General features: G+C 41.9%; 1 protein-coding gene across 2 annotated transcripts in view; it reads left to right on the plus strand.

Annotated features, from left to right (window-relative positions):
- The window catches only part of SORT1 (sortilin 1), an 87,701-nt gene that overhangs the window by 32,252 nt on the left and 33,220 nt on the right, over positions 1-22,229 (plus strand). Inside the window, exons 4-8 of one of the 2 annotated variants that reach the window (XM_012500469.2) lie at positions 10,182-10,284; positions 11,120-11,284; positions 14,686-14,759; positions 18,154-18,203; positions 20,110-20,237. In XM_012500469.2, the coding sequence (XP_012355923.2) occupies positions 10,182-10,284; positions 11,120-11,284; positions 14,686-14,759; positions 18,154-18,203; positions 20,110-20,237 (520 nt within the window). Of the gene's footprint in view, positions 1-10,181; positions 10,285-11,119; positions 11,285-14,685; positions 14,760-18,153; positions 18,204-20,106; positions 20,238-22,229 lie in introns of both variants that reach the window. The other variant, XM_030824905.1, reaches the window with a different exon arrangement.

Below are 22,229 nucleotides of genomic sequence, written 5' to 3' on the forward strand. Positions count from 1 at the left end.
AGGCAGCAAATAATAATTGAATAAATGAATGAATGTCTTGGCTCTTTATAATTTTTAGATGGTTAATTAAATTTTTTTGATATAGGATTGACTATATTTTAGACTCTTGGTGCTAGAAAGCGCTATAATAGGTAACTGTTTATTCAATCAGAACAGTAATTGAACCATTTTAGATGAAAAGCATCCTATTTAGGGAGAGAAAAATGCATTTTAAAATGTGTAACTTTGCTTCAGTAACTCTTTCCAGTGTTTAAGCATGTTTGCTATTATAAATTCCCTCCTCACAAAATTAGCTGGGCATGGTGTCACACACCTGTGGTCCCAGCTACTTGGGAGACTGAGGTAGGAGCATCTCTTGGGTCTGGGAGGTTGAGGCTGCAGTAGCTATGATCACATCACTGCACTCCAGGCTGGGTGACAGAGCAATACCCTTTCTCAAAAAAATAAAATATTTCCTCATGATAGTTTTTCTTACCAACCTGTGTTTCATTATAAAAGCAGTATAATCATATTATAGGACATTTGAAAATTTTAAAAGAAAGAAAAAAGTTCACCATACAGCCAAGTCTAATCTTAATTTGTTTGCAGTTTATTATCTTGACCTTCCCCTTTAATGTTGTATCATATAATCGTAGAGTATTGGGAGGCAATGTGGAATAGCAAAATGTTGCCAAGCTTTGTTGGCAAGTAGGCTCAGGATTGAATCACAGCACTGTCATTGCAAACAGAATGAACTTGGGAAAGTCATTTAACCTCCTAAGTCTTTTTTGTCATCTGTAGAAGAACAATAATAATGCCCACCTCAGAGCTGTTGTGAGGTATGCTCTGCAGTGCCTGGCATGGAGGAATAGCTTGGTGCTGTTAGCGGCTGCCATGCCAATGACCAGGGATGGCATGTAGCCAGCAGGTACTGGCATTGCTGTACCAGTTGTTAAAATGAATTTGAAGCCTTCAGGCAGATTGCCTGCCCCCAGATGCCTCCCCGTCTTCTACAAATGCACACTGCACCCCCTAGCCCCTGCCAACATGCAAATGTTACTAACACCTGGCATTATGACCTACATCCATGCTGATGGGTCAGTACTCATACCTTCACTCTGCTGGTAACCCCTCATTTTTTTAGATTGACATAATTTACTTAATCATTGTTCCATTGGATAGTTAGGTTGTAGCTGGTTTTTCACTGTAACTAATACTACTGTGATCAGTATCATACATATTTATGTCATAGGGGATGTTTATTTCCAGTTCACTCTTTAGTAGCAAAGGAAAACCTCCGCTCTGAGGGATGTCAACGTGTTTTAAAGGCTGTTTGTTAAATGCCTCTTTCTCTGGGTCGAATTATCTTCTATACCTAATGCCTCAACAACTTAAGACAATCAAAACCAAAACAAGAACCAATACTGCCATGTCACTGTTTAAATACCACCACCATCAGACTCAGCCTTTTTTCAGCCTGTTTTTGTCTAGTCTTGCGAAAAACCCCGCTTTCCTGACATATACTTTACTAGAGTGTAATTCTATTTGTTTCTGATATAGTATAATGTTACCAAGGTACTTTTTTTTCATGTTACCCAGCAGTTTTTTGTTTCTTTTCTTGTTTGTTTAACCACATTGACTTTGAATATTAATTATCTCTTCCCTGCCATGAAGTGGAAACTGACTGTGTACCCGCTTCCAGAGTTTAGGCGGAAACTGTAAATATGCCTTGTTGCCTTTCCAACTGGGCTGGCCTGGCCTAAAGTGACTGGCCAACCAAGTCAACCATGTCAAACATGCCAACCAAAAGACAACTGTTGTTTCAGAAATGAGAAAAGGAAAGAAGCAGTTTGATCAAAATGGGTCCTGAGTATTCTGAAGTTGCCCAATTACCGATAAAAGTCCATTGAACCCACTCCGAAGATTTTTCTGTTTTTCACAGCATTGGTGATTATATTATTCGTTAGACCATCTTTGCATACTAAATCTTATATGGTTAAAGGTTCGTTTGGATTTCAAATAAAAAACAGCAAATTACATGCCACCTGCTCTGTGTATTACAGCATGAAGTCTCACAAGAATAGAAGGAAGTTGTCTCTGTTGATATACAGAGTTAGAGGGAGTATACTTCTGTCTTTAGGCTGTGAAAAAGAATTATTGAAGGATTTGGGAGATTATATGTATGTGTATGTATGTACATACATATGTTTCTGTATACATATGTTTGTGCGTGTGTACATGCATACACACACATACATATTTTCCATTTAAAGGAATTGTGTTTGTATAGTATAAATTTTGATTTTCTTATAAGGAATATTAGTTTTATAATGGATTATAGAGTATGTTTATCTCTCATTTGCACATATGAAGTTAAAGAAATAAACTAGCTACAATTAAGATGATAATTTGATTTTTGGCAACTAGCGATATTTTCCATCTTTTTGTTTTATGATGTCTTGAGTCCAACTTTTCATTGTATAATTTACTTAGTGAAGCAAATGTAAGCATTATTCTACACCAATGTTATATACCTAATTATTAATATCACAAAGACTGCTGGGCTATTTTATTTCTGGTTTTTCTATTGAGAATTGCTCAGATTTCCCTATTAAGAGGTTTTGCATTAAAATATATTACATAGTCAATGTAAGTTTTTCAGGATGTTACTTGAGATTTTTTAAAAAGGATAACTTAAAGGTATACAACGCAAAGTGCTGCTAGTGCAGTAAACCAGCTTCTTCAAGGCATGTTGTGTAACAACCTTTTTAATGATATGCTTAGTTCAGTTTTCACTGCAGCAGATTGTTAACAATGACTGCATATTTCAGTTACAGGGTTGGGATAAATTCCATTTACAACATATATTTTCTTGCTTTTTTTTTTTTTAAAGAAAAAGTATATTAAAATGTGATGATGGCATTTTACCTTTAATACAACTTCACTTTTATACATGTAAAGTTGTCAATCAGAGTAAAATGAAGACCCCCAAATACATATTCATTTTCCTTCTGATTAAAAGTTCTGTGATTTTATTTACAATATCTTACTCTCGTTATTTTCCCGCTTGTAGTTTCAAAATTTCTACAGAAAACATGCATCCTTTCCCAATAATGATAAAACACAACATAGTTAAATAAAAACACAAGGTAATATCAGACAGTGGGGAAAAAAGAGACTGAAATATTGGGAATTAAGTTTATTATGAATTCAAATCTTGCCAATTTTACCCAGCAGTAGTTTCAGGTCCATGATTCTTTTGATACATTTTAATAAACTACATTCTCCCTATTGATCTTTTACCTGGAAATCTCAGTGCAGTTGGTTGTCATTATTAGTGATAGTTATGTTCTGTAAAGTTGTCATGAATACTGAATTAGTTAATAGTGAACCATTGCTCCTAGGGGGACATATAGGGTTAGGTTTCTGCAAACTTCTGGTCACAGCACTCATTTTCATCAAATGATCAATACATAACTTTGTTTTATGTGTGTTTCTGTTTAAAGATACCTTATTTAATGTGTATTATTGATTCATTAACACTGAATTCATGGCCAGTAGCACTACAAGTCTTGCCCAAACAAAGCTTGTCTCATGTACTCGTATTTCCTCCATGAGGCACATCAAAGTCTTCTTGTGTTTAGGAACACTAAACAGCTTGTTGACACTGCGCTTGGAGGCCATTTAAACAGAAAAAGTACCCCCCAAAAAAAGCATAAACTTGCAAAAACCTAAGTAGAAAAAAACTAAGTAGACCGTGAAAAGGACACTTGTTTATAGTATTAGAACTGAACACAAAGGCAAAGCATCACCTTGTTTGACCTCAGCTGGGAATGGGTACACTGGGTGACTCACATTTTTGCTGCTCTATAAATGTCTATAAATGACTGGCAAGGGACCATGAGTATTGATTTGGGGATTACAAATAAATTTAAGAAGGTAAACAAATTTACAAATATAGAATCCATGAAGATTGTATAAGCTTTCTCAATTAGTAAAAACCACAAAACAATAATATTTTTAAGAGTTTACCATCATCCTTGTTACTTTTATGTTATAATTTATAGTGGCTTAATCATGGCAAAATGAACAAAAGAAAATGGGTAGAAGCAGAAAGAGTTTTGAGGTGCATGCTTGAAAAAGCCTACATAGCTGTTAATGAAACTTAAAGATGATTCTGGTGAAGGCTCAGAAAGAAAAGAGGAGGGCTGTAGAGAAAAATTCCATCTTAGAGAATACCTAAGTAATCCATGGCAGAATATTCGTAAAAATGTGGACCACAAAGGCCATTATGATGAGGTTTCTGGCAGAAATGAGGAACTTGTTATTGGACAGTAGAGAAAAAGCAATCCTTGTTATAAAGTGGCAGAGAACTTGGCTGAATTGTGTTCATGTTCTAGTGTTTTTTCTTTGGAAAGTAGAACTTGCAAGCAATGAAATTGTGCATTTAGCTAAAACAATATCTAAGTAAAATGTTGAAGTTGCAGCTTGGTTCCTCCTGACTGCTGGTAGTAAAATGTGGGAAAAGAGAAATGACTTAAAGACAGAATTATTAAGCAAGAAGAAAGCAGTACTTAAAGATTTGGAAAATTCTCAGTCTATCTAAATTGCACAGACTGCAGTAAAAGGATGTGAATAATTAGGATGTGGCCAAGTGACCATTTGATAAAGAGATTAGCATGGGTGTAAACTAAGAACTCAATCAGTCACTCCAACAGGAAAACTGCCAGTTTGAACCCAATGAGGGAAGGCTTTCAGATTTCAAGGACCACAGAGCTATTCAATTGCGTATGTATGCTCTTCTTTAAGACAAGGCCATTCAGGGATCACCAAGGCTGTCTCCTCAATTTCAAAAGAAGGGACCATCACCCAAAGCCATGGGAGAAGGGCCACCCAGGTCCTTGGGGGCCTACCCCCTTTCTGGCAAGGCTGCAGAGCAAGAAAACAATCCCAGCGTGTCTGGGAAGAGGAGGGACCCCCTGCCCAATATTGGACCTGTAGGACAGAGCATAGAGCCAAAGAGAATTGTTTTCAAGCTTTAATATCTAGGCCAGGCGCAGCAGCTCATACTTGTAATCCCAGCACTTTGGGAGGCTGAGGTGGAAGGATTGCTTGCGGCCAGGAGTTTGAGACCAGTCTGGGCAACATAACATAGTGAGACCTATCTCTATCGGAAAAAAAAAAATGGAGTGTAGTGGCACATGACTGTAGTCCTAGCTACTTGGGAGGCTAAGGCAGAAGAATTGCTTGAGCTCAGGAGTTCTAGGCTGTAGTGAGCTATGATCTCATCATTGTACCCCAGCCTGGGTGGCAGAGCAAGACCCTCTCTTTATTTATTTTTGACACAGGGTCTCACACTGTTGCCCAGGCTGGAGTGCAGTGGCATGATCTCGGCTCATTGTAGCTTTGACCTCCTGGGCTCAAGTGATCCTCCTGCCTCAGCCTCCCGAGTGGCAGTGGCTGGGACTACAGGCTGGAAATCACCATGCTCAGCTAAATTTTGTATACTTTGTAGAGACAGGGTTTCACTGTGTTGCCTTTGGGAGGCTGAGGTGGGAGGATGCCCAGCCTTAAGACCTACTCTTTAAAAATAACTAAATAAATATATCTCATGAAATTTGCCTGTATTTTAGACTCAGTTGGAGTCACCTTTCATCTTTCCCATTTCCCTTTTTTGGGATGGAAATGTCTATACTGTGCCTGTCGCACCATTGTATTTTGGAAGTGCATAACTTGTTTGGTTTCACAGGTACACAACTGAAGAGCAGTTTGCTTCAGGATGAATCATACCTTGAGTCTGATATAGATGATACTTAGATGATACTTTCAATTTTAGAGTTGATGCTGGAACAAGTTAAGACTTTTAGGCCGGACGCGGTAACTCACGCCTGTAATCCCAGCACTTAGGGAGGCTGAGGAGGGTGGATCATCTGAGGTCAGGAGTTCGAGACCAACCTGGCCAACATGGAGAAACCCTGTCTCTACTAAAAATACAAAAATTAGCTGGGTGTGGTGGCACATACCTGTAATCCCAGCTACTTGGGAGGCTGAGGCAGGAGAACCTCTTGAACCTGGGAGGCAGAGGTTGCAGTGAGCCGAGTTCCTGCCATTGCACTGCAGCCTGGGTAACAAGAGTGGAACTCTGTCTCAAAAAAATAAAATAAAATAAAATAAAAAGACTTTTGAGGCTGCTGAGATGTAATGAATGTATTTTGCATGTGAGAAGGACATGAGTTTGGAGGAATGGAGTGGAGGGGCAGGGTGGGGGTGTCAGGATGCCGTACACTGAATGTGTTCCCTCTGAACTCATATGTTGAAATTTTAACCCCCAGTGCGATGGTATTAGAAGGACCTTCTGTAAGTGATTAGGTCATAAGGGCAGAACCTCCAACAGTGGGATTAGTCCCCTTATAAGAGAGACCCCGAGAGCTCCCTTGCCCCTTCTGTCATGTATGGTTACAGTGACAAGAGGGTAATCTGTGAAGCAGGAAGCAGACCCTCACCAGACAGCACATCTGCTGGCACCTTCATCTTGGACTTCTCAGCCTCCAGAACTGTGAGAAATGAATTTCTGCTGTTTATAAGCCACCCTGTTTATAATATTCTCTTATAGCAGCCCAAGCTAAAATAAGCTCTATTCCAAATATATTTGTATTTTAGCATTATTTTCTAGAGTTATAAACGTGCATGTTTACACCGTGGATACATGCAAAAATGATCATTTATTTTTGGTAACCAGAAAGTGGATATTAGTATATTAGTGTTGATGCATAGAATTGTTATTAAAAAGACTTGTTTCTTTTTCTTTCTTTCTTTCTTTTTTTTTTTTTTTTTTTTGAGACGGAGTCTCGCTCTGTCGCCCAGGCTGCAGTGCAGTGGCACAATCTCAGCTCACTGCAACCTCTGCGTCCCGGGGTCAAGCAATTCTCTGCCTCAGCCTCCTGAGTAGCAGGGATTACAGGTGCTTGCCACCACGCCTGGCTAATTTTTGTATTTTTAATAGAGACAGGGTTTCACCATCTTGGCCAGTCTGGTCTTGAACTCCTGACCTTGTGATCCACCCGCCTTGGCCTCCCAAAGTGCTGGGATTACAGGCGTGAGCCACCGCGCCTGGCCAAAAAGACTTGTTTCTAAAGCAGTTGGTTTCACAGGGTTTTAATTGTTTACTTATCATTTGATGGCTGTTCATAATGCTATTAATTATCATATGGAATTTGAAAATTTGATTTATCAAAGTTGCTTCATCGATTTCCTCTTCATGACGTATGCTAATAGAAAATAAAGTGCTAGGATCATGCCTCTAATTCTAGCGCTTTGGGAGGCCAAGGTGGGAAGATTACTTGAGGCCAGGAGTTTGAGACCATACATATCTTCATGATATGTATGCTGATAGAAAATAAAGCTACATTTAAATAAAGTATTATGTTAAAAAAATATACACCTGGGCCCAAAGTGGCCTTGCTAGAACCCTACTTAAGTCCCAACAGGTTGATACTAGTTCATTTTCTCCATTTAGTTAACTGACTAAAGTACCAGAGTGCTGTAGCAGGTGATTTTTTGTTTTGCTCATGCTGGTTTCTTTTTTTGAAGGGCAGGGATGTGTTTGTTGTGCCAAGTTCTTAAAAAGCAAGCAGGCTTGCCAACAGGTTTGTGGAGATTCTCTGGGGATGTCATGAAGGAGGACCAATTTGTAAACTAGTACTAATCAGGCTGCTTCAACCCCTTTGGAAGGTTTACAGAGCTGTTGATGATATATGCACTGTAGAGCTGGGAATTGTTTATGCACATCTCTTGGCCAGCTGTCAGGAAGATAAGAGCTGATCTACTGCAAAGCCAAAGAAAGGGTAATACAGGACTCTGTTGGGTGGTGCCCAATGCTATTTCATTTATCTAGGAATTTTCTATGTGTGTGTATGTACTTAAGGAAGGATAGAGTCATTCAGACAACTTAGACGTGTAGTTTGTTTAAGCATATTATCAGGGACCTCTACATACACACATGGATACTTCCCTTCTGTCTCCAGCTTTCTCTTAGCTGATCTCTTCTGCCAGGTCATAAGCCCCCAGCAAGATAGAGGAAGACCCCAGTTTGTAAGGGAAAAAATCCTCACAGATAATTAAAAGTTATCTCCAGTTTAGAGCTAAAGGTTCAGAGAATTGTACCATAGTTTCGATTTTGCCCTTAATTAACTAGTTGACTTTTGATAAATTGTCTTCCCTTGCAACTCCTCATCTGTGAAATGAGGGAGTTGGACAAGATGTTCACTTCAGCCCCTTACATCGCTCATGGTTCTGCAATTCTTTATTTGTTGAGGCCGCTACCAACACCTGTAACATCATTTACGTCATGTACATTCAAGCTTTGCTTATTGATGGGGATACATTCTGCGAAGTGCATCATTAGGTGATTTCATTATTGTGCAAACATCACAGAGTGTACTTACTCACACCTGGACAGTATAGCCTACTACACACCACAGCTATATGGTATAACCTGTTGTTCCTAGGCAACAAACCTGTAGAGCATGTTACTGTACTGAGTACCATAGGCAGCTATAACACAGTGCTAAGTATTTGTATATCTGAACATAGAAAAGGCATGGTAACAATATGGTATCATAATCTTCTGGACTCACCATCATATAAACAGTCCATTGGTGACCAAAACATCTTCATGCAACACGTAACTATATTCTATCATTGAAGACCACTGCAGATTACATTTATCTGTGTGCAAAAATTTGCAGTGCACAGCAGTCTTCATTGGTGGATACTTAAATTTAATGAACATTGAGATTTAGCATTGTGTATTGTGTAAGAGAGCTATACATAGTATTAAACCTGTCAGGGTTAGACAGCTATGGAATTTTTGCTTTTATTTTCCGGAATCTAAACATGGATTCGAATACTTCTCAAAGATATTGTTGGAATGAACTTTTGGAAAAAGCTTTGAAACCCTGAGAGTTGAGATTGTTTATTTGTTTTTCCTAGCTGTATTTCATGTACTGAGTGCCTTAGAGACTTGTGCCTAGGGATGGTAACTTCTAGGGGAGAAAACTTCAAGAACTTGCTACAGCTTCATTTACAGCTTTATCATAAGTACTGTGGATTAATAGATTAGTTAGAAGCCTTTGGCTGCACTTTGCATAGATCTCACCTTAAACTAACTTGAATAATAAGGGAATAGTTGATTCTGTAACTAAGTACAGAGGAATGACAGGCTTCAGGGTCAATTCAATTCATTGTCATAGGCTGTGCTTCTCAGGTATTCCGAAATTACCTTCTCTGTGCTCCCATTGTGACAGAATGACGATAGCAGTCTTTACTGTGTGTTCACATACTGCATCATTGGGGTTTCTCAACCTTAGTACTCTTGACATTTGGGGCCAGGTAATTCTTTATTATTGTGGGACTGTCCTGTGCCTTGTAGGATGTTTGGCAACATCGCTGGCCACTACCCACTTAATGCCAGTAGCACCTCAGCCCTGCGTTGTGATAATCAAAAATGTCTCCAGGACCGGGCTCAGTGGCTCATGCCTATAATCCCAGCACTTTGGGAGGCTGAGGCAGGCGGATCACTTTGAGCTTGGGAGTTCAAGACCAGCCTGGGCAATGTGATGAAACTCCGTCTCTACTTAAAATACAAAAATTAGCCAGGTATGGTGACACGGACCTGTAATTCCAGCTACTCGGGAGGCTGAGGCTGGAGAATCTCTTGAGCCTGGGAATTGCACCACTGAGCTGAGATTGCACCACTGTACTCCAGCCTGGGTAACAGAGTGTGATCTTGTCTCAAAGAAAAAAAAAAAGTCTGCAAACATTACCAAATGTTTCTTAGGGGACAAAAAACACCCTGATTGAGAACTGCTGGTCTGAAGGAATATAGACCATTTTATCAGGTGGCTATCATAAGTGGGAGGCAATGTGCTTCCTAGAATACCCCAAATTTCCCGCCCACCTTTTGTCTCCCATTGGCTTATCCTGAGTCACTCCCCGATTCCTGAACCCCCATCACTGGTGAGCGGGGGGGTGGAATGTTCTTCGGACTCACCAGGGCACCTCTGGAGCTAGGAATGTGGCTATTCAGGGTGAGCCGAGTCTCTCAGCATGATTGCTGGAAAGGGAGGATGAAAGCTGAGTAGGAACTCAGTAATATCCATGACCACTGCACCCTAAATTTGCCCTTTTTTTCTTCCTCTCAGTGAGGATTATGGGAAGAACTTTAAGGATATTACAAATCTCATCAATAACACCTTTATTCGGACTGAATTTGGCATGGCTATTGGTCCTGAGAACTCTGGAAAGGTGAGACTCATTCTTGTATACGTAAAGCTTGTACTTGATACCAGAGCTGCAGAGCTGTCAGATATTAGTATTGGCATGGTCCAGTGATTCACAGTAATGTATTTTAGTTTAGTATTGCCATATTTATATTTTGAAATTAAACACAATTTTTTTTAAGAGTCTCACTCTGTCTCCCAGGCTGGAGTGCAGTGATACCGTTACGGCTCACTGCAGCCTTGACCTTCCAGGCCCAAGGGATCCTCCCACCTCAGTCACTTGAGTAGCTGGGTCTACAGGCTCTTGCCACCACTCCTGGGTAATTTTAGTATTTTTTGTAGAGGGTTTTGCCATGTTGCTCAGGCTGGTCTTGAACTCCTGGGCTCAAGCAATCCACCCACCTCAGCCCCCTGAAGTGCTGGGATTACAGGCATGAGCCACTGTGCCTGCCTTAAACACAATTTAATATTGATCATATAAGAATGGAACTCTGAGCACACAGATTTATTTGTTTTTGTTCCCTGCCCAAGGTGCACCAAAGCCCTTAATAATTATGCAGCAGTTGCTTAACATTACAATGTATATACCCTATGACAACATTTTAGTCTTTTGGAAAACTAATCTCAGCCTAATCTAGGCTTAAACCCACAGATACGATGTCCCAGCTCAGTTCAGGGTGTTATTTTTTGATAAGAATAAGACCCAAAGAGTAGAGTGGAACAACTAATCAGTTTTTATAATTCTTCTTACTTCTAGAACTAAAATTTCTTAACTAATGTCTGGTGAAAATGATGTAAAAACTCCTGTGCTTGCATAGATAATATCATACCCTGAATCAGATCTTTCCTCTTCCTGTCAGGTGGTATTAACAGCAGAGGTGTCTGGAGGAAGTCGTGGAGGAAGAATCTTCAGATCATCAGATTTTGCGAAGAACTTTGTGCAAACAGATCTCCCTTTTCATCCTCTCACTCAGATGATGTATAGCCCTCAGAATTCTGACTATCTTTTAGCTCTCAGCACTGAAGTAAGTCCAGTTGAACATGGTTTGCATTTTATAGTCTCAAATGTACTGTCTTAGAAGGATCCTTTAGGAATGCTTTTAATATTGGACTTCTTTCTAGAGTCTCCTTATGGCATGAAGTATGTATTTTTTTAATGTTTTTTCCTATTTGGTAAAGGACACAATTTCCACGTGCTATCTATTCCAGGTAAGTATGATGCCTAGTTGTCATTGTAATTTTTTTAAGTGACTAAATGTATGGTATTGGAGTAATGAACTAGAAAACAGTTTAATTTAATCATTCTTGTGCTACAAGGGACAAGCATAAATTGTCAAACTCCTGATGTTGTCATTGTTCCTTTTCTATGATCAAACAACATGTTTCTAATTTTTTTCTTTTTTGTTAGGTCCTCAGTTTATAAAACATACTGATTTCTATCTTTGACACTCATGTATTAAATATCCAAAGTCTTAAATCCCTGCTCTCCCTACCATGTTCCTATACTTACCCCAGAAACCAGTGTGTTTCCCTAACCCTCCCACTTCTCTTCTCAAAGTTCTCTGAGGAACACATTCAGCTTCTCCTTTCCTGGAGGACCAGTCTCCTTTACTGTGGTTAAGGGCCCAAAGTGGCTGAGTTGCTAGACTATAATAATCAGAATTATACTTTACATTTTTATGGCCTTCTCTCATCAGATAGAAACACCTGAGGAACTAGTTCAAGAGGCACATCCCTTTGCCCAAACCCAGATATAATCAATGACTTCTGTTGTGTGGTGGCTAATATTTTTAACAGGCTCCCCAGCTGAGCCTGAGCACCAAAGTTTGAGAGTCATTGCTGTACTGACTGTTTTGGGGTCCGAAACTAGATCATCAACTGTGAACTAGTCAGGCTGAGCAAAGAGTGACATAGGAGGACGAAGGGCACTGGAAGAGAGATCTGGGTTCTGGGCTTTCTGTGGGGAGATTTTTGAGCAGAAGTGAGGCTGAGGGGCTCCAGGAGGGCCAGAGTTATGTTTTTTTTTTGTTTTTGTTTTTTTCTTTGACACAGAGTTTTGCTCTTCTTGCCCAGGCTGGAGTGCAATGGCGCAATCTGGTCTCACTGCAACCTCCGCCTCCCGGGTACAAGTGCTTCTCCTGCCTCAGCCTCCAGAGTAGCCGAGATTACAGGCATGTGCCACCAGGCCCAGCTAATTTTTTTGTATTTTTAGTAGAGACAGGGTTTCACCACGTTGGCCAGGCTGGTCTCGAACTCCTGATCTCAGATGATCTGCCCGCCTCGGCCTCCCAAAGTGCTGGGATTACAGGCGTGAGCCACTGTGTCTGGCCTAAGAGTTATGCTTAGCAGTGGAGGCCAGGGGAAGGAAACTAGCTTGCTGGGGAGTAAGCTTCAGATCTTAGAACAACAATTCCTGGAAATTGGCCTCCAGCAGCTTAAGCTGAAAGCACTACAAGGGAGCAAGGAGCCCTCGCTAGGAACGAACAGACCCATAGAGCTCCCCTTTGACTACTGCATCTTCCTTACCAAGTGTCTCAAGGTTATTAAAACAGCACTGTCCTCAGGAAGAGACAGATACACTCTACTTCTGTACCTGAAATTTCTTCCATTTAAGGGTAAGTCTGAAGTACATATAATTGGGATGGAGAAGAGGGACCGATTTGTACTAAAGTGCAAATAGGTGGTATCAAATTCTGCCTTGTCTTTATAAGTAGAATTAGGTAAATTAGAAATGCTAGGATGTGAGTATTACCAGGAGAGAAAAAGTTAGAGGAGAATGGTGGGTGAGAGTACAGGAGGACTGAACATAAATTCTGCCTAAATAAGTTACATTTAATTTCAGCTAGACTAGGACATCTCTGTCCCATCTCCACTGAGGCGGAGCTCAGTAAGCTCACATTGCTGGTGTAATGTTGTCAGTCAGAATTTTGTTAAGTCTCTGCTACATTTCAAACTATTGGCCAATCCCTCCTTCTGAGAACTCTAATTGTTTGGTTTCTGTGACATTATTCCTTTTAGTTCTTCTAGCTTTCTAGCTATTCCTTCTTAGTATCTTCCTTAACCTCCTTTCAGCCTACCCTTAAATGCCTACTCCTCATTTCACTGAGCAGTCTCTTCCACTCTTACCATTTAACTACCACCACCTATAATGTATAAGATTTTCAAATCCTTATCTCTAGCCCTGGCTTTCCCCTAATGCATCATATTCCTGTCTTGCTGCCCCCTGAATATCTCTAGCTGGATGTTCCACAAGCACCTTAAATCAATTTAAAACTGAGCTTCCTCCCTACTCTTCTCTCAGACCTGATCTTCTTCCCTTAATCCTTATACTAGTTAATGATATCACAATGCATCCTATACCCCAACCAGGAAACTAGTGACCAACTTACACGCGTGCGCATGCGCGCGCATACACACACACACACACACACACACACACACACACACACACGCACACAAACACCCCTACCTCTCATCCTGCCCTGCAGGAAAAGTCATCCAGTTCTACTATGCTAGCTTCTAAATTCGTGCAGAGCGTGTTCCTCATGGCCAGTGTTCGAGATCTCATTAGCTCTTACCGAACTAATGTGGCAGTCATTCACTGCTTTTCCTTGCCTCTAGTCTGGACCCTCTGAGATCCATCCTTCCCATTCTCATCCAAGTACTCCACCTAAGAAAGTGAAATGGAGTGTGTCATCCTCCTGCTTAGCACACATTCCTCCTGAGAGCACCTCATATGCAGTAAACCCTAGAGTCCTTACCATGGCACAGAAGGAAGGCTCTCTGTGAGCTGGCCTCACCTTTCTGCCTAGCATTAGTTCCTCATTTGCTTACCTTGGAATTTGCACTCTAGTAATGCCTGATGGCTTTTAGCTCCCTGCACACACTGCAGGGTTTATGACCTCCTTGCCTTTGCTAATACTAGTCTCTCTTTGTGCAGCAACACCTCATCTCCCTGTTTGCCTTCTTTTGGTCTCACTGCTCATCATTTAAAACTCAGTGCACCTGTCTTCTTCAGGAAACTATCTCTGATGCAATGTTCCTCCTCTCCTCACTTCTACACTAGACCATATTTTATTACTCTGCATAGTGTTGAACTTTCTTCTTATCTATGCCTCTTGTTAAACTTTGAGCCCCTTCTCTCAGCAGGGAGTGTATCTTATTCATCTTTGTATCCCCAGTGCAACATCTGGTACAGTGCCTGGCACATAATAGGTACTTCATACCCATTTGTTATTCTGAACTTCCAAGACCCCAAAAGGGCCCAGATAAACCGTATGTGCGTCTGTGGAGCTCGGGCAGCTCTGATGGAGCTTCAGTGTGTGTTTTTCCTGTCCTGAGTGATTGGATATGAAATATTAAAGGTCATACAAGCAACTGCACAGGATAAAGCTAGAATTTTGATAAGTCATTTATAATCTTTCAGAATGGCCTGTGGGTGTCCAAGAATTTTGGGGGAAAATGGGAAGAAATCCACAAAGCAGTATGTTTGGCCAAATGGTGAGTAACAGAAGACTCCATCTGTGCAGAGCCCTAAACCCTTCCTGATAGTGCTGTCAAAAATCACTTGAATGAATATTGAGCACGTACTGCGTGCCAAGTACTCTTCAGGGTGCCGTAAGAGGTATTGGAGAGGAGTATGACACAGGCCTTGACCTGGAGGACCTTGTCATTCTGCTGGAAAAGAAGACTTAGTCTCACTTAAATGTTAGAACACAAAGTATAAAACAAGGCATGTGACTGAGTTGCTGCTGCCTGCCCAGGGTTCATTCTTTATGAATGGTGACATCAATTAAAATACAATAAAATATAGCTTTAATTTAGGGATTTAAATGCTTCTCCATGCCCAGATTTACCCTCTTGTCTAGAGTTCCATTTCAGTCATGTAGAACATGGCAAGGAATCAGGAAGAAAGCTGAAAGAGCTTCCAGACTCCTGAAGTCACATTGCGCACCAAAACTCATTCACTTTCCTCGGAGAGATTCCCTGCCCCTCCGGGTGCCTGCTTAAAGAGGATGGAATGGAGGGAGCTCTTACTTGGGAGTCTTGTCACCTTTGTTCTGTCCTCACTCTGCTGCTAGTCAGGGGCTCAACCTTTCTGGGCTTTAGTTTTTTCCTTTTGTGAAAGGAGGCTTATTTGGAGAATGTGGGGATGGCTAAGCAAGAATTGAATTAAGAGGCTTCATGCCTCCAAAATCTGATTAGGCTCAGAATGTTGTTTACAGCCTCTTTCTCCTTTCCCTTTGACTAATTTCAGCTAATTTGTGAATCCCAGTTTATAGCAGATTGGTTCCAGAGGTGGGATATGTAACTGCTGCAATAAGCACGTAACAGCATTAGAATTACAGCCTGAGAACTGGAAGGAGGTGGAATTACTCTAAAAGAGCAGACAAAAACTTAGAGAATAAACAGTATGAAGTTATTTAGTGCTAGATCAAGAAAGTACACCTGCGTTAGTAATTTCTAATGGGAACACTGTGTTATAGTTTGATAGAATTGATGTTCACGATGATGACCCACAATCCCAAGAGTTTCCTGTACTCTAGGAATCAGGAAAATGTAGAATACAGATTTGAAATACGTCTACCAAGATTAATTAAAATATTAAATATATTGCTTAAATAAAGTAGGCCTTTTCTAGAAATCTTCCTTGTTCTTGAGATAGGGTATTGCTCTTTTGTCCAGGCTAGAGTACAGTGGCACAGTCATGGCTTACAGCAGCCTTGACCTCCTGGACTTAAGCGATCTTTCTGCCTCAGCCTCCCAAGTAGCTGGGACTACAGGCATGTGCCACCATGCCTAGCTAATTTTTGTATTTTTATTTTGTAGAGATAGGGGGTCTCACTGTGTTTCCCAGGCTGGTCTCAAACTCCTGCGCTAAAGCAATCCGTCCTCCTCAGCCTCCCAGAGTACTGGAATTATAGATATGGGCTACCATGCCTAGCCCCAGAAATGTTTTTTTAATGAAGTTTTTATAGCACCACTCTGGTACACATGCCACATTTGCTTTCATTTTATGTATTCTGATGAATTGTGTTTGTACCTTATACAGTTTTATCAGGAATGAAGTAATTTTTTTTTTCTTGAGACAGAGTCTTGCTCTGTTGCCCAGGCTGGGGTGCTGTGGTGCAATCTCGGCTCACTGCAGTCTCCACCTCCCAGGTTCAAGTGATTCTCCTGCCTCAGCCTCCTGAGTAGCTGGGATTACAGGTGTGTGCCACCACACCCAGCTAACTTTTGTATTTTTAGTAGAGACGGGGTTTCACCATGTTGGCCAAGCTGGTCTCAAACTCCTGACCTCATGATCCACCCACCTCAGCCTCCCAAAAGTTCTGGGATTATAGGGCGTGAGCCACTGCGCCAGGCAGAAGTAATTTTTAAGATAACTAAGTTAAATTGTTTCACTCCTGATGGAACTAAAACATGTAGGTCATGTGTAATTTTTTTTTTTTTTTTTTAAGATAAGGCCTGGCTCTGTCACCCAGACTGGGATGTAGTGGCACAATCTCTGCCCACTGCAGCCTCTGCCTCCTGGGCTCAAGTGATCCTTGCACTTCAGCCTTCCCAGTAGCTGGAACTACAGGCATACACTTGGCTAATTTTTGTTAAATTTTAATCATTAAAACTCATCTTTAGCCAAGTGCAGTGGCTCATACCCATAATCCAAGCACTTTGGGAGGCTGAGATGGAAGGATCGCTTGAGACCGGGAATTCAAGACCAGCCTGGGCAACATAGTGAGACCCCGTCTCTACAAAAAATTGATGAAAAGAAAAAAAAGCCAAGCATGGTGATGCACACCTGTAGTCCTCGTTACTCAAGAGAATGAGATGGGAGGATCGCTTGAGCTGAGGAGTTCCAGGCTGCAGTGAGCTGTGATTGCACCATTGCACTTCAAACTAGGTGACAGAGCAAGACTCTGTCACTTAAATAAATAAAACCTTATCTTTAAAACTAAAAGGTTATTTTAAAATAGGATTTTGTTTTGTATCCTATGCAAGGTTTTTACTTTTGTAACATGTTTTTTTTTTGTTTAGTGTATAAATTTGAATAACCAGGCTGCTGCTGTTTACTCACCTTTTTAGATCTCTAGTTTCTAGGAATTTACAACCGAAAGTTCTGAAAGAACATGCTCAAAACCAACACCTTTGTTTGGTTGTAATCCAGTAAGTGCCAGGAGGGTCTGAATCTAGTTCCCTGCAAACTCCCTTTCCAGTTTACATTTTAAATAATTCAACCTCTGACCTAGTTGTCTATTTGAGATGGAAGAACTAAATTATTTAACTCATACAAAGCATTGAACTAGATTCTGAAGGGAATCAGCAAAGTATAGTACCTGCCCTGAAGAAGCTAATCTATATAGTAGGAAAAGTAAGGCATATACTATGCAAGTAAAATAAAAAACAGGAGGCAAGTGCATGCCAAGTGGCTGTGCAGACGGTACAGTGCTCTAAAACAGAGTTTCTCAACCTCAGCACTAATGACATTTTGGATCAAAGAATTCTTTATTGTGGAGGACCGTACTGTGCATCATAAAATGTGTAGCAGCATCCCTGGCCTGTACCTGCTAGATGCCAGTAACAACTCCCCCACCCACCCCCCAGTTGTGACGATCAAAAATGTCAGAGGCAAATGTGGAGAGGGTGAGTAGACCAGCATGACTGCCTGAAAGAGTTCACGTAGAGAAGTGGTGGACTGTAGAGAACACGTGGGCCAGGCAGTGGGGAGCTTGACAGGCAGAGCTGTGAAGGACCAGGGCTCAGCACCTGAGAAGTGGTGCTTGTCGGTGCCTGTGAATGAAGCTTGTTAGACCTGCTAGGAAGTTTGTGAGTAAGGTCAACATAGTCCTTCAGCAGTCTTAAACCATTTCTTTTCCCCATTTTTGCCTCATTGTAGGGGATCAGACAGCACCATCTTCTTTACCACCTATGCAAATGGCTCCTGCAGTAAGTATATTTTAGTCCCAGAAAATAGTGTCCTGTTGTCCATTCATGGTAGAATTTTCTGGGTTGTGCAAGGTGGAAACATAAAAGATCCCTCCATTCTCCTGAAATTGTAATAGCTAAAGAAAGCTGTTAGTGGTTATTAAAATCTTGAAAGTAAAACCAAATTACTACACTACCCAGATCAAGTAAAAATATAGGCTATACGTAGAGGCAATATTTAATCTTGGCAATGTATTTATGTAAAGCAAATATTATGCTACAGACAATAGCAAATTGAAATGCATGGTTATTTCTACAGGAAAGCAAGGGTTGTGTTTGTGTTTGCAGAAGCAACTGGCTTCCCAAACTATGACACAATTTCAAAACAGAAAGCAAAATCTTTCATTTACTCATTCAACAGATATTTGAGCACCTGCTCATATGCTAAACACTATTCTAAGGATGGAGAGAACAAAACACCCAAGGCCTGCCCTCATGGAATGTAAATTCAAGAAAACCAAAACTCCAGCTGGGCATGATGGTTGCATGCCTGTAGTCCCAGCAACTTGGGAGGCCGAGACAGCAGGATTGCTTGAGCCCAGAAGTTCAAGGACAGCTTGGGCAATGTGGCAAGACCCCCAGCTCTTAAAAGAAAAGAAAACTCGGCCGGGCGCGGTGGCTCACGCTTGTAATCCCAGCACTTTGGGAGGCCGAGGCGGGTGGATCACGAGGTCAGGAGATCGAGACCACGGTGAAACCCCGTCTCTACTAAAAATACAAAAAATTAGCCGGGCGTGGTGGCGGGCGCCTGTAGTCCCAGCTACTCGGAGAGGCTGAGGCAGGAGAATGGTGTGAACCCGGGAGGCGGAGCTTGCAGTGAGCCGAGATCGCGCCACTGCACTCCAGCCTGGGTGAGAGAGCGAGACTCTGTCTCAAAAAAAAAAGAAAAGAAAACTCAAGACAATTTAAAATAGGATAAGATAATTCCAAACTGTGCCATGAAGAAAGTAAAGCAGCATGTGGCTGTGGCTTTTTTTTTTTTTTTTTTTTTTTGAGACAGAGTCTGGCTCTGTCCCCCAGGCTAGAGTGCAGTGGCGCCATCTCCGCTCACTGCAAGCTCCGCCTCCTGGGTTCACACCATTCTCCTGCCTCAGCCTCCCACGTAGCTGGGACTACAGGCGCCCACCACCGCGCCCGGCTAAATTTTTTTGTATTTCTAGTAGAGATGGGGTTTCACCGTGTTAGCCAGTGTGGTCTCGAACTCCTGACCTCGTGATCCACCCGGCTCGGCCTCCCAAAGTGCTGGGATTACAGGAGTGAACCACCGCACCTGTCTGCTGTGGCTTTGATGTTTTTATGAAACACTGTATTGGAATTAAGTAATCTCTTACCTTTCCATCGAGCATAAAATCTGAAATGTATAAAATAAAACACAAATATAAATTTCCTATATCTAATGCTGTATCACTTTTTTTTTTTTTTTTTTTTTTTATGAGATGGAGTCTTGCTCTGTCACCCAGCCTGGAGTGCAGTGGTGCGATCTTCACTCACTGCAAACTCTGCGTCTTGGGTTCACGCCATTCTCCTGCCTCAGCCTCCTGAGTAGCTGGGACTACAGGTGCCCACCACCATGCCTGGCTAAATTTTTTTGTATTTTTAGTAGAGATGGGGTTTCACGGTGTTAGCCAGGATGGTCTCTAGCTCCTGACCTCGTGATCTGCCCGCCTCAGCCTCCCAAAGTGCTGGGATTACAGGCGTGAGCCACCGTGCCTGGCCGCTGTATCGCATTTTATGTTGTCACTTGATTAACATGCATAGTATTTAAAATGCTTTAGCTATAAAATTAAGACTGATTCTAAAACAACTGCTTTGAACTAGGCTCACCAGTAAGTGAAATTTTAATTAATATTTTGTCTTGCTTAAGAAGCTGACCTTGGGGCTCTGGAATTATGGAGAACTTCAGACTTGGGAAAAAGCTTCAAAACTATTGGCGTGAAAATCTACTCATTTGGTCTTGGGGGACGTTTCCTTTTTGCCTCTGTGATGGCTGATAAGGTAGGTATTGCCCTCTCCCCTTTGGGGTCTGATATTTCTGCAGATATCTCTCATATAGATTCTCTTTATTACTTGGCACTGACAGAGTTTCTTGTCTTTTTGCTATATTTAGTACCACTGTGAGTGTTAGGGGTGATTCTTTTTGCAAAGGCTGATTGACTGATAGGCTACTCTGCACTTTGGCCTTCTGTCACCATGTGAATTCTGGTATCATTTTGGGGATTTTTTTTTTTTTTGAAACAAAGTCTCGCTCTGTTGCCTAGGCTGGAGTGCAGTGACGCGATCTCGGCTCACTGCAACCTCCGCCTCCCAGATTAAAGCAATTCACCTGCCTCAACCTCCCAAGTAAGTGGGACTATAGGTGTGCACCACCATACCCGGATAATTTTTGTATTTTTAGTAGAGATGGGTTTTGCCATGTTGGCCGGGCTGGTCTTGAACTCCTGAGCTCAGGTGATCCCCCTGCTTCAGCCTCCCAAAGTGCTGGGATTATAGGCGTGAGCCACTGCGCCCGGCCAGGATATTTTGATCCAGTGTTTGGGCATTACTCAGACATGGACATCTGTAGAAAGCAATCTCTTGCTCATTATCCAAGAATGAAAATACAATTAGATAACATTAATTGAGTGCGTACTATATGCTAGGTACTATTCTAAGTCCCAGGAATATGGCAGTGAACAAAACAGATGAATTTCCTGCTCTCAGAACTTATGTTTAAGGGAGAAAATAAATACTCAAAAAATAAATATGAAGGCTGGGGGTAGTGGCTCATGCTTGTAATCTCAGGACTTTGGGAGGCTGAGGCGGGTGGATCCCTTGAGCCCAGGAATTCAAGATCAGCCTGGGCAACATGACAAAACCCTGTCTCTACAAAAAATAAGAAAATTAGCCAGGCATGGTGGCGTGTGCCTGTAGTCTCAGCTACTTGGGAGGCTGAGGTGGGCGGATCGCCTGAGCCTGGGGAGGTTGAGGCTGCAGTGAGCTGTGATCATGCCACTGCACTCCAGCCTGGGTAACAGCACAAGACCCTGTGTCATAAATAAATATAAATGTGTGTGTGTGTGTGCGTGTGTGTGTATCAGGTAATAAAGCTATGAAGAAATCTAAAACAGTAAGAAAACAGAAAGTGTCAGGAGTCAGTCTCTTTTAGACAGAGTGTTTAGGATGGGCTCTCTGAGACCTAAGTGAAACAAGAACATGACCATGTGGCCATCTGGGAGGAGAGTAGGATGAGGCACAGCCAGTGCGGAGACCCTCAGGCTGGAGCATGCCCGATCAAGCAAAGGGGAGAAGGGCAGTATGGGGGGAGCACAGAGAATAATAGTCCAAAGTGGGGCCAGAGGGGGCCTGGCCAGACCTTATGCGGCCTTTGTAGATCACAATTAGTATGTGGGCCTTACTCTTCCTGTGTTGGGAGCTGTGAGAGGGTTGTGAGCAGGGGTATGCTGAGATTTGGCTTCTCTTTTGAAGAATAGGTGTGCGCAGAACAGCCTAACAGGGGCACATGCAGAAGCAGCGGGAGCGCCGGGAGCTCTCTCAGGAGTCCAAGCTGGGGAGGTGGTAGCTTGGCTAGGCTCTTGGCACTGGATAAGGGGGCAGGTGGTGAGACTGTGGATATATTTTTAAACATATTGCTAATAGGACTTGCTGATGGATTTGATGTGGGTTGTGAGAGAATGAGCAGAATCAAGGGTACCTTTAAGAGTCTTTATCCTGAGCACCTGAATGGTGGTGCCATTTTCTAGGATGGCAAAGACTGCAGGAGGAGCAGGTTGTGGGAGAAAAATCAAAAATTCCGTTTTGGGCCGGGCACGGTGGCTCACGACTGTAATCCCAGCCCTTTAGGAGGCTAAGGTGAGCAGATCACTTGAGGTCAGGAGTTTGAGAGCAGCCTGGCCAACATGGCGAAACCCTGTCTCTACTAAAAAATACAAAAAATTAGCCAAGTGTGGTGGCACGTGCCTGTAATCCCAGCTACTTGGGAGGCTGATG

This window comes from Nomascus leucogenys, chromosome 12, assembly GCF_006542625.1.
Source record: "Nomascus leucogenys isolate Asia chromosome 12, Asia_NLE_v1, whole genome shotgun sequence".
NCBI lineage: Eukaryota > Metazoa > Chordata > Mammalia > Primates > Hylobatidae > Nomascus > Nomascus leucogenys.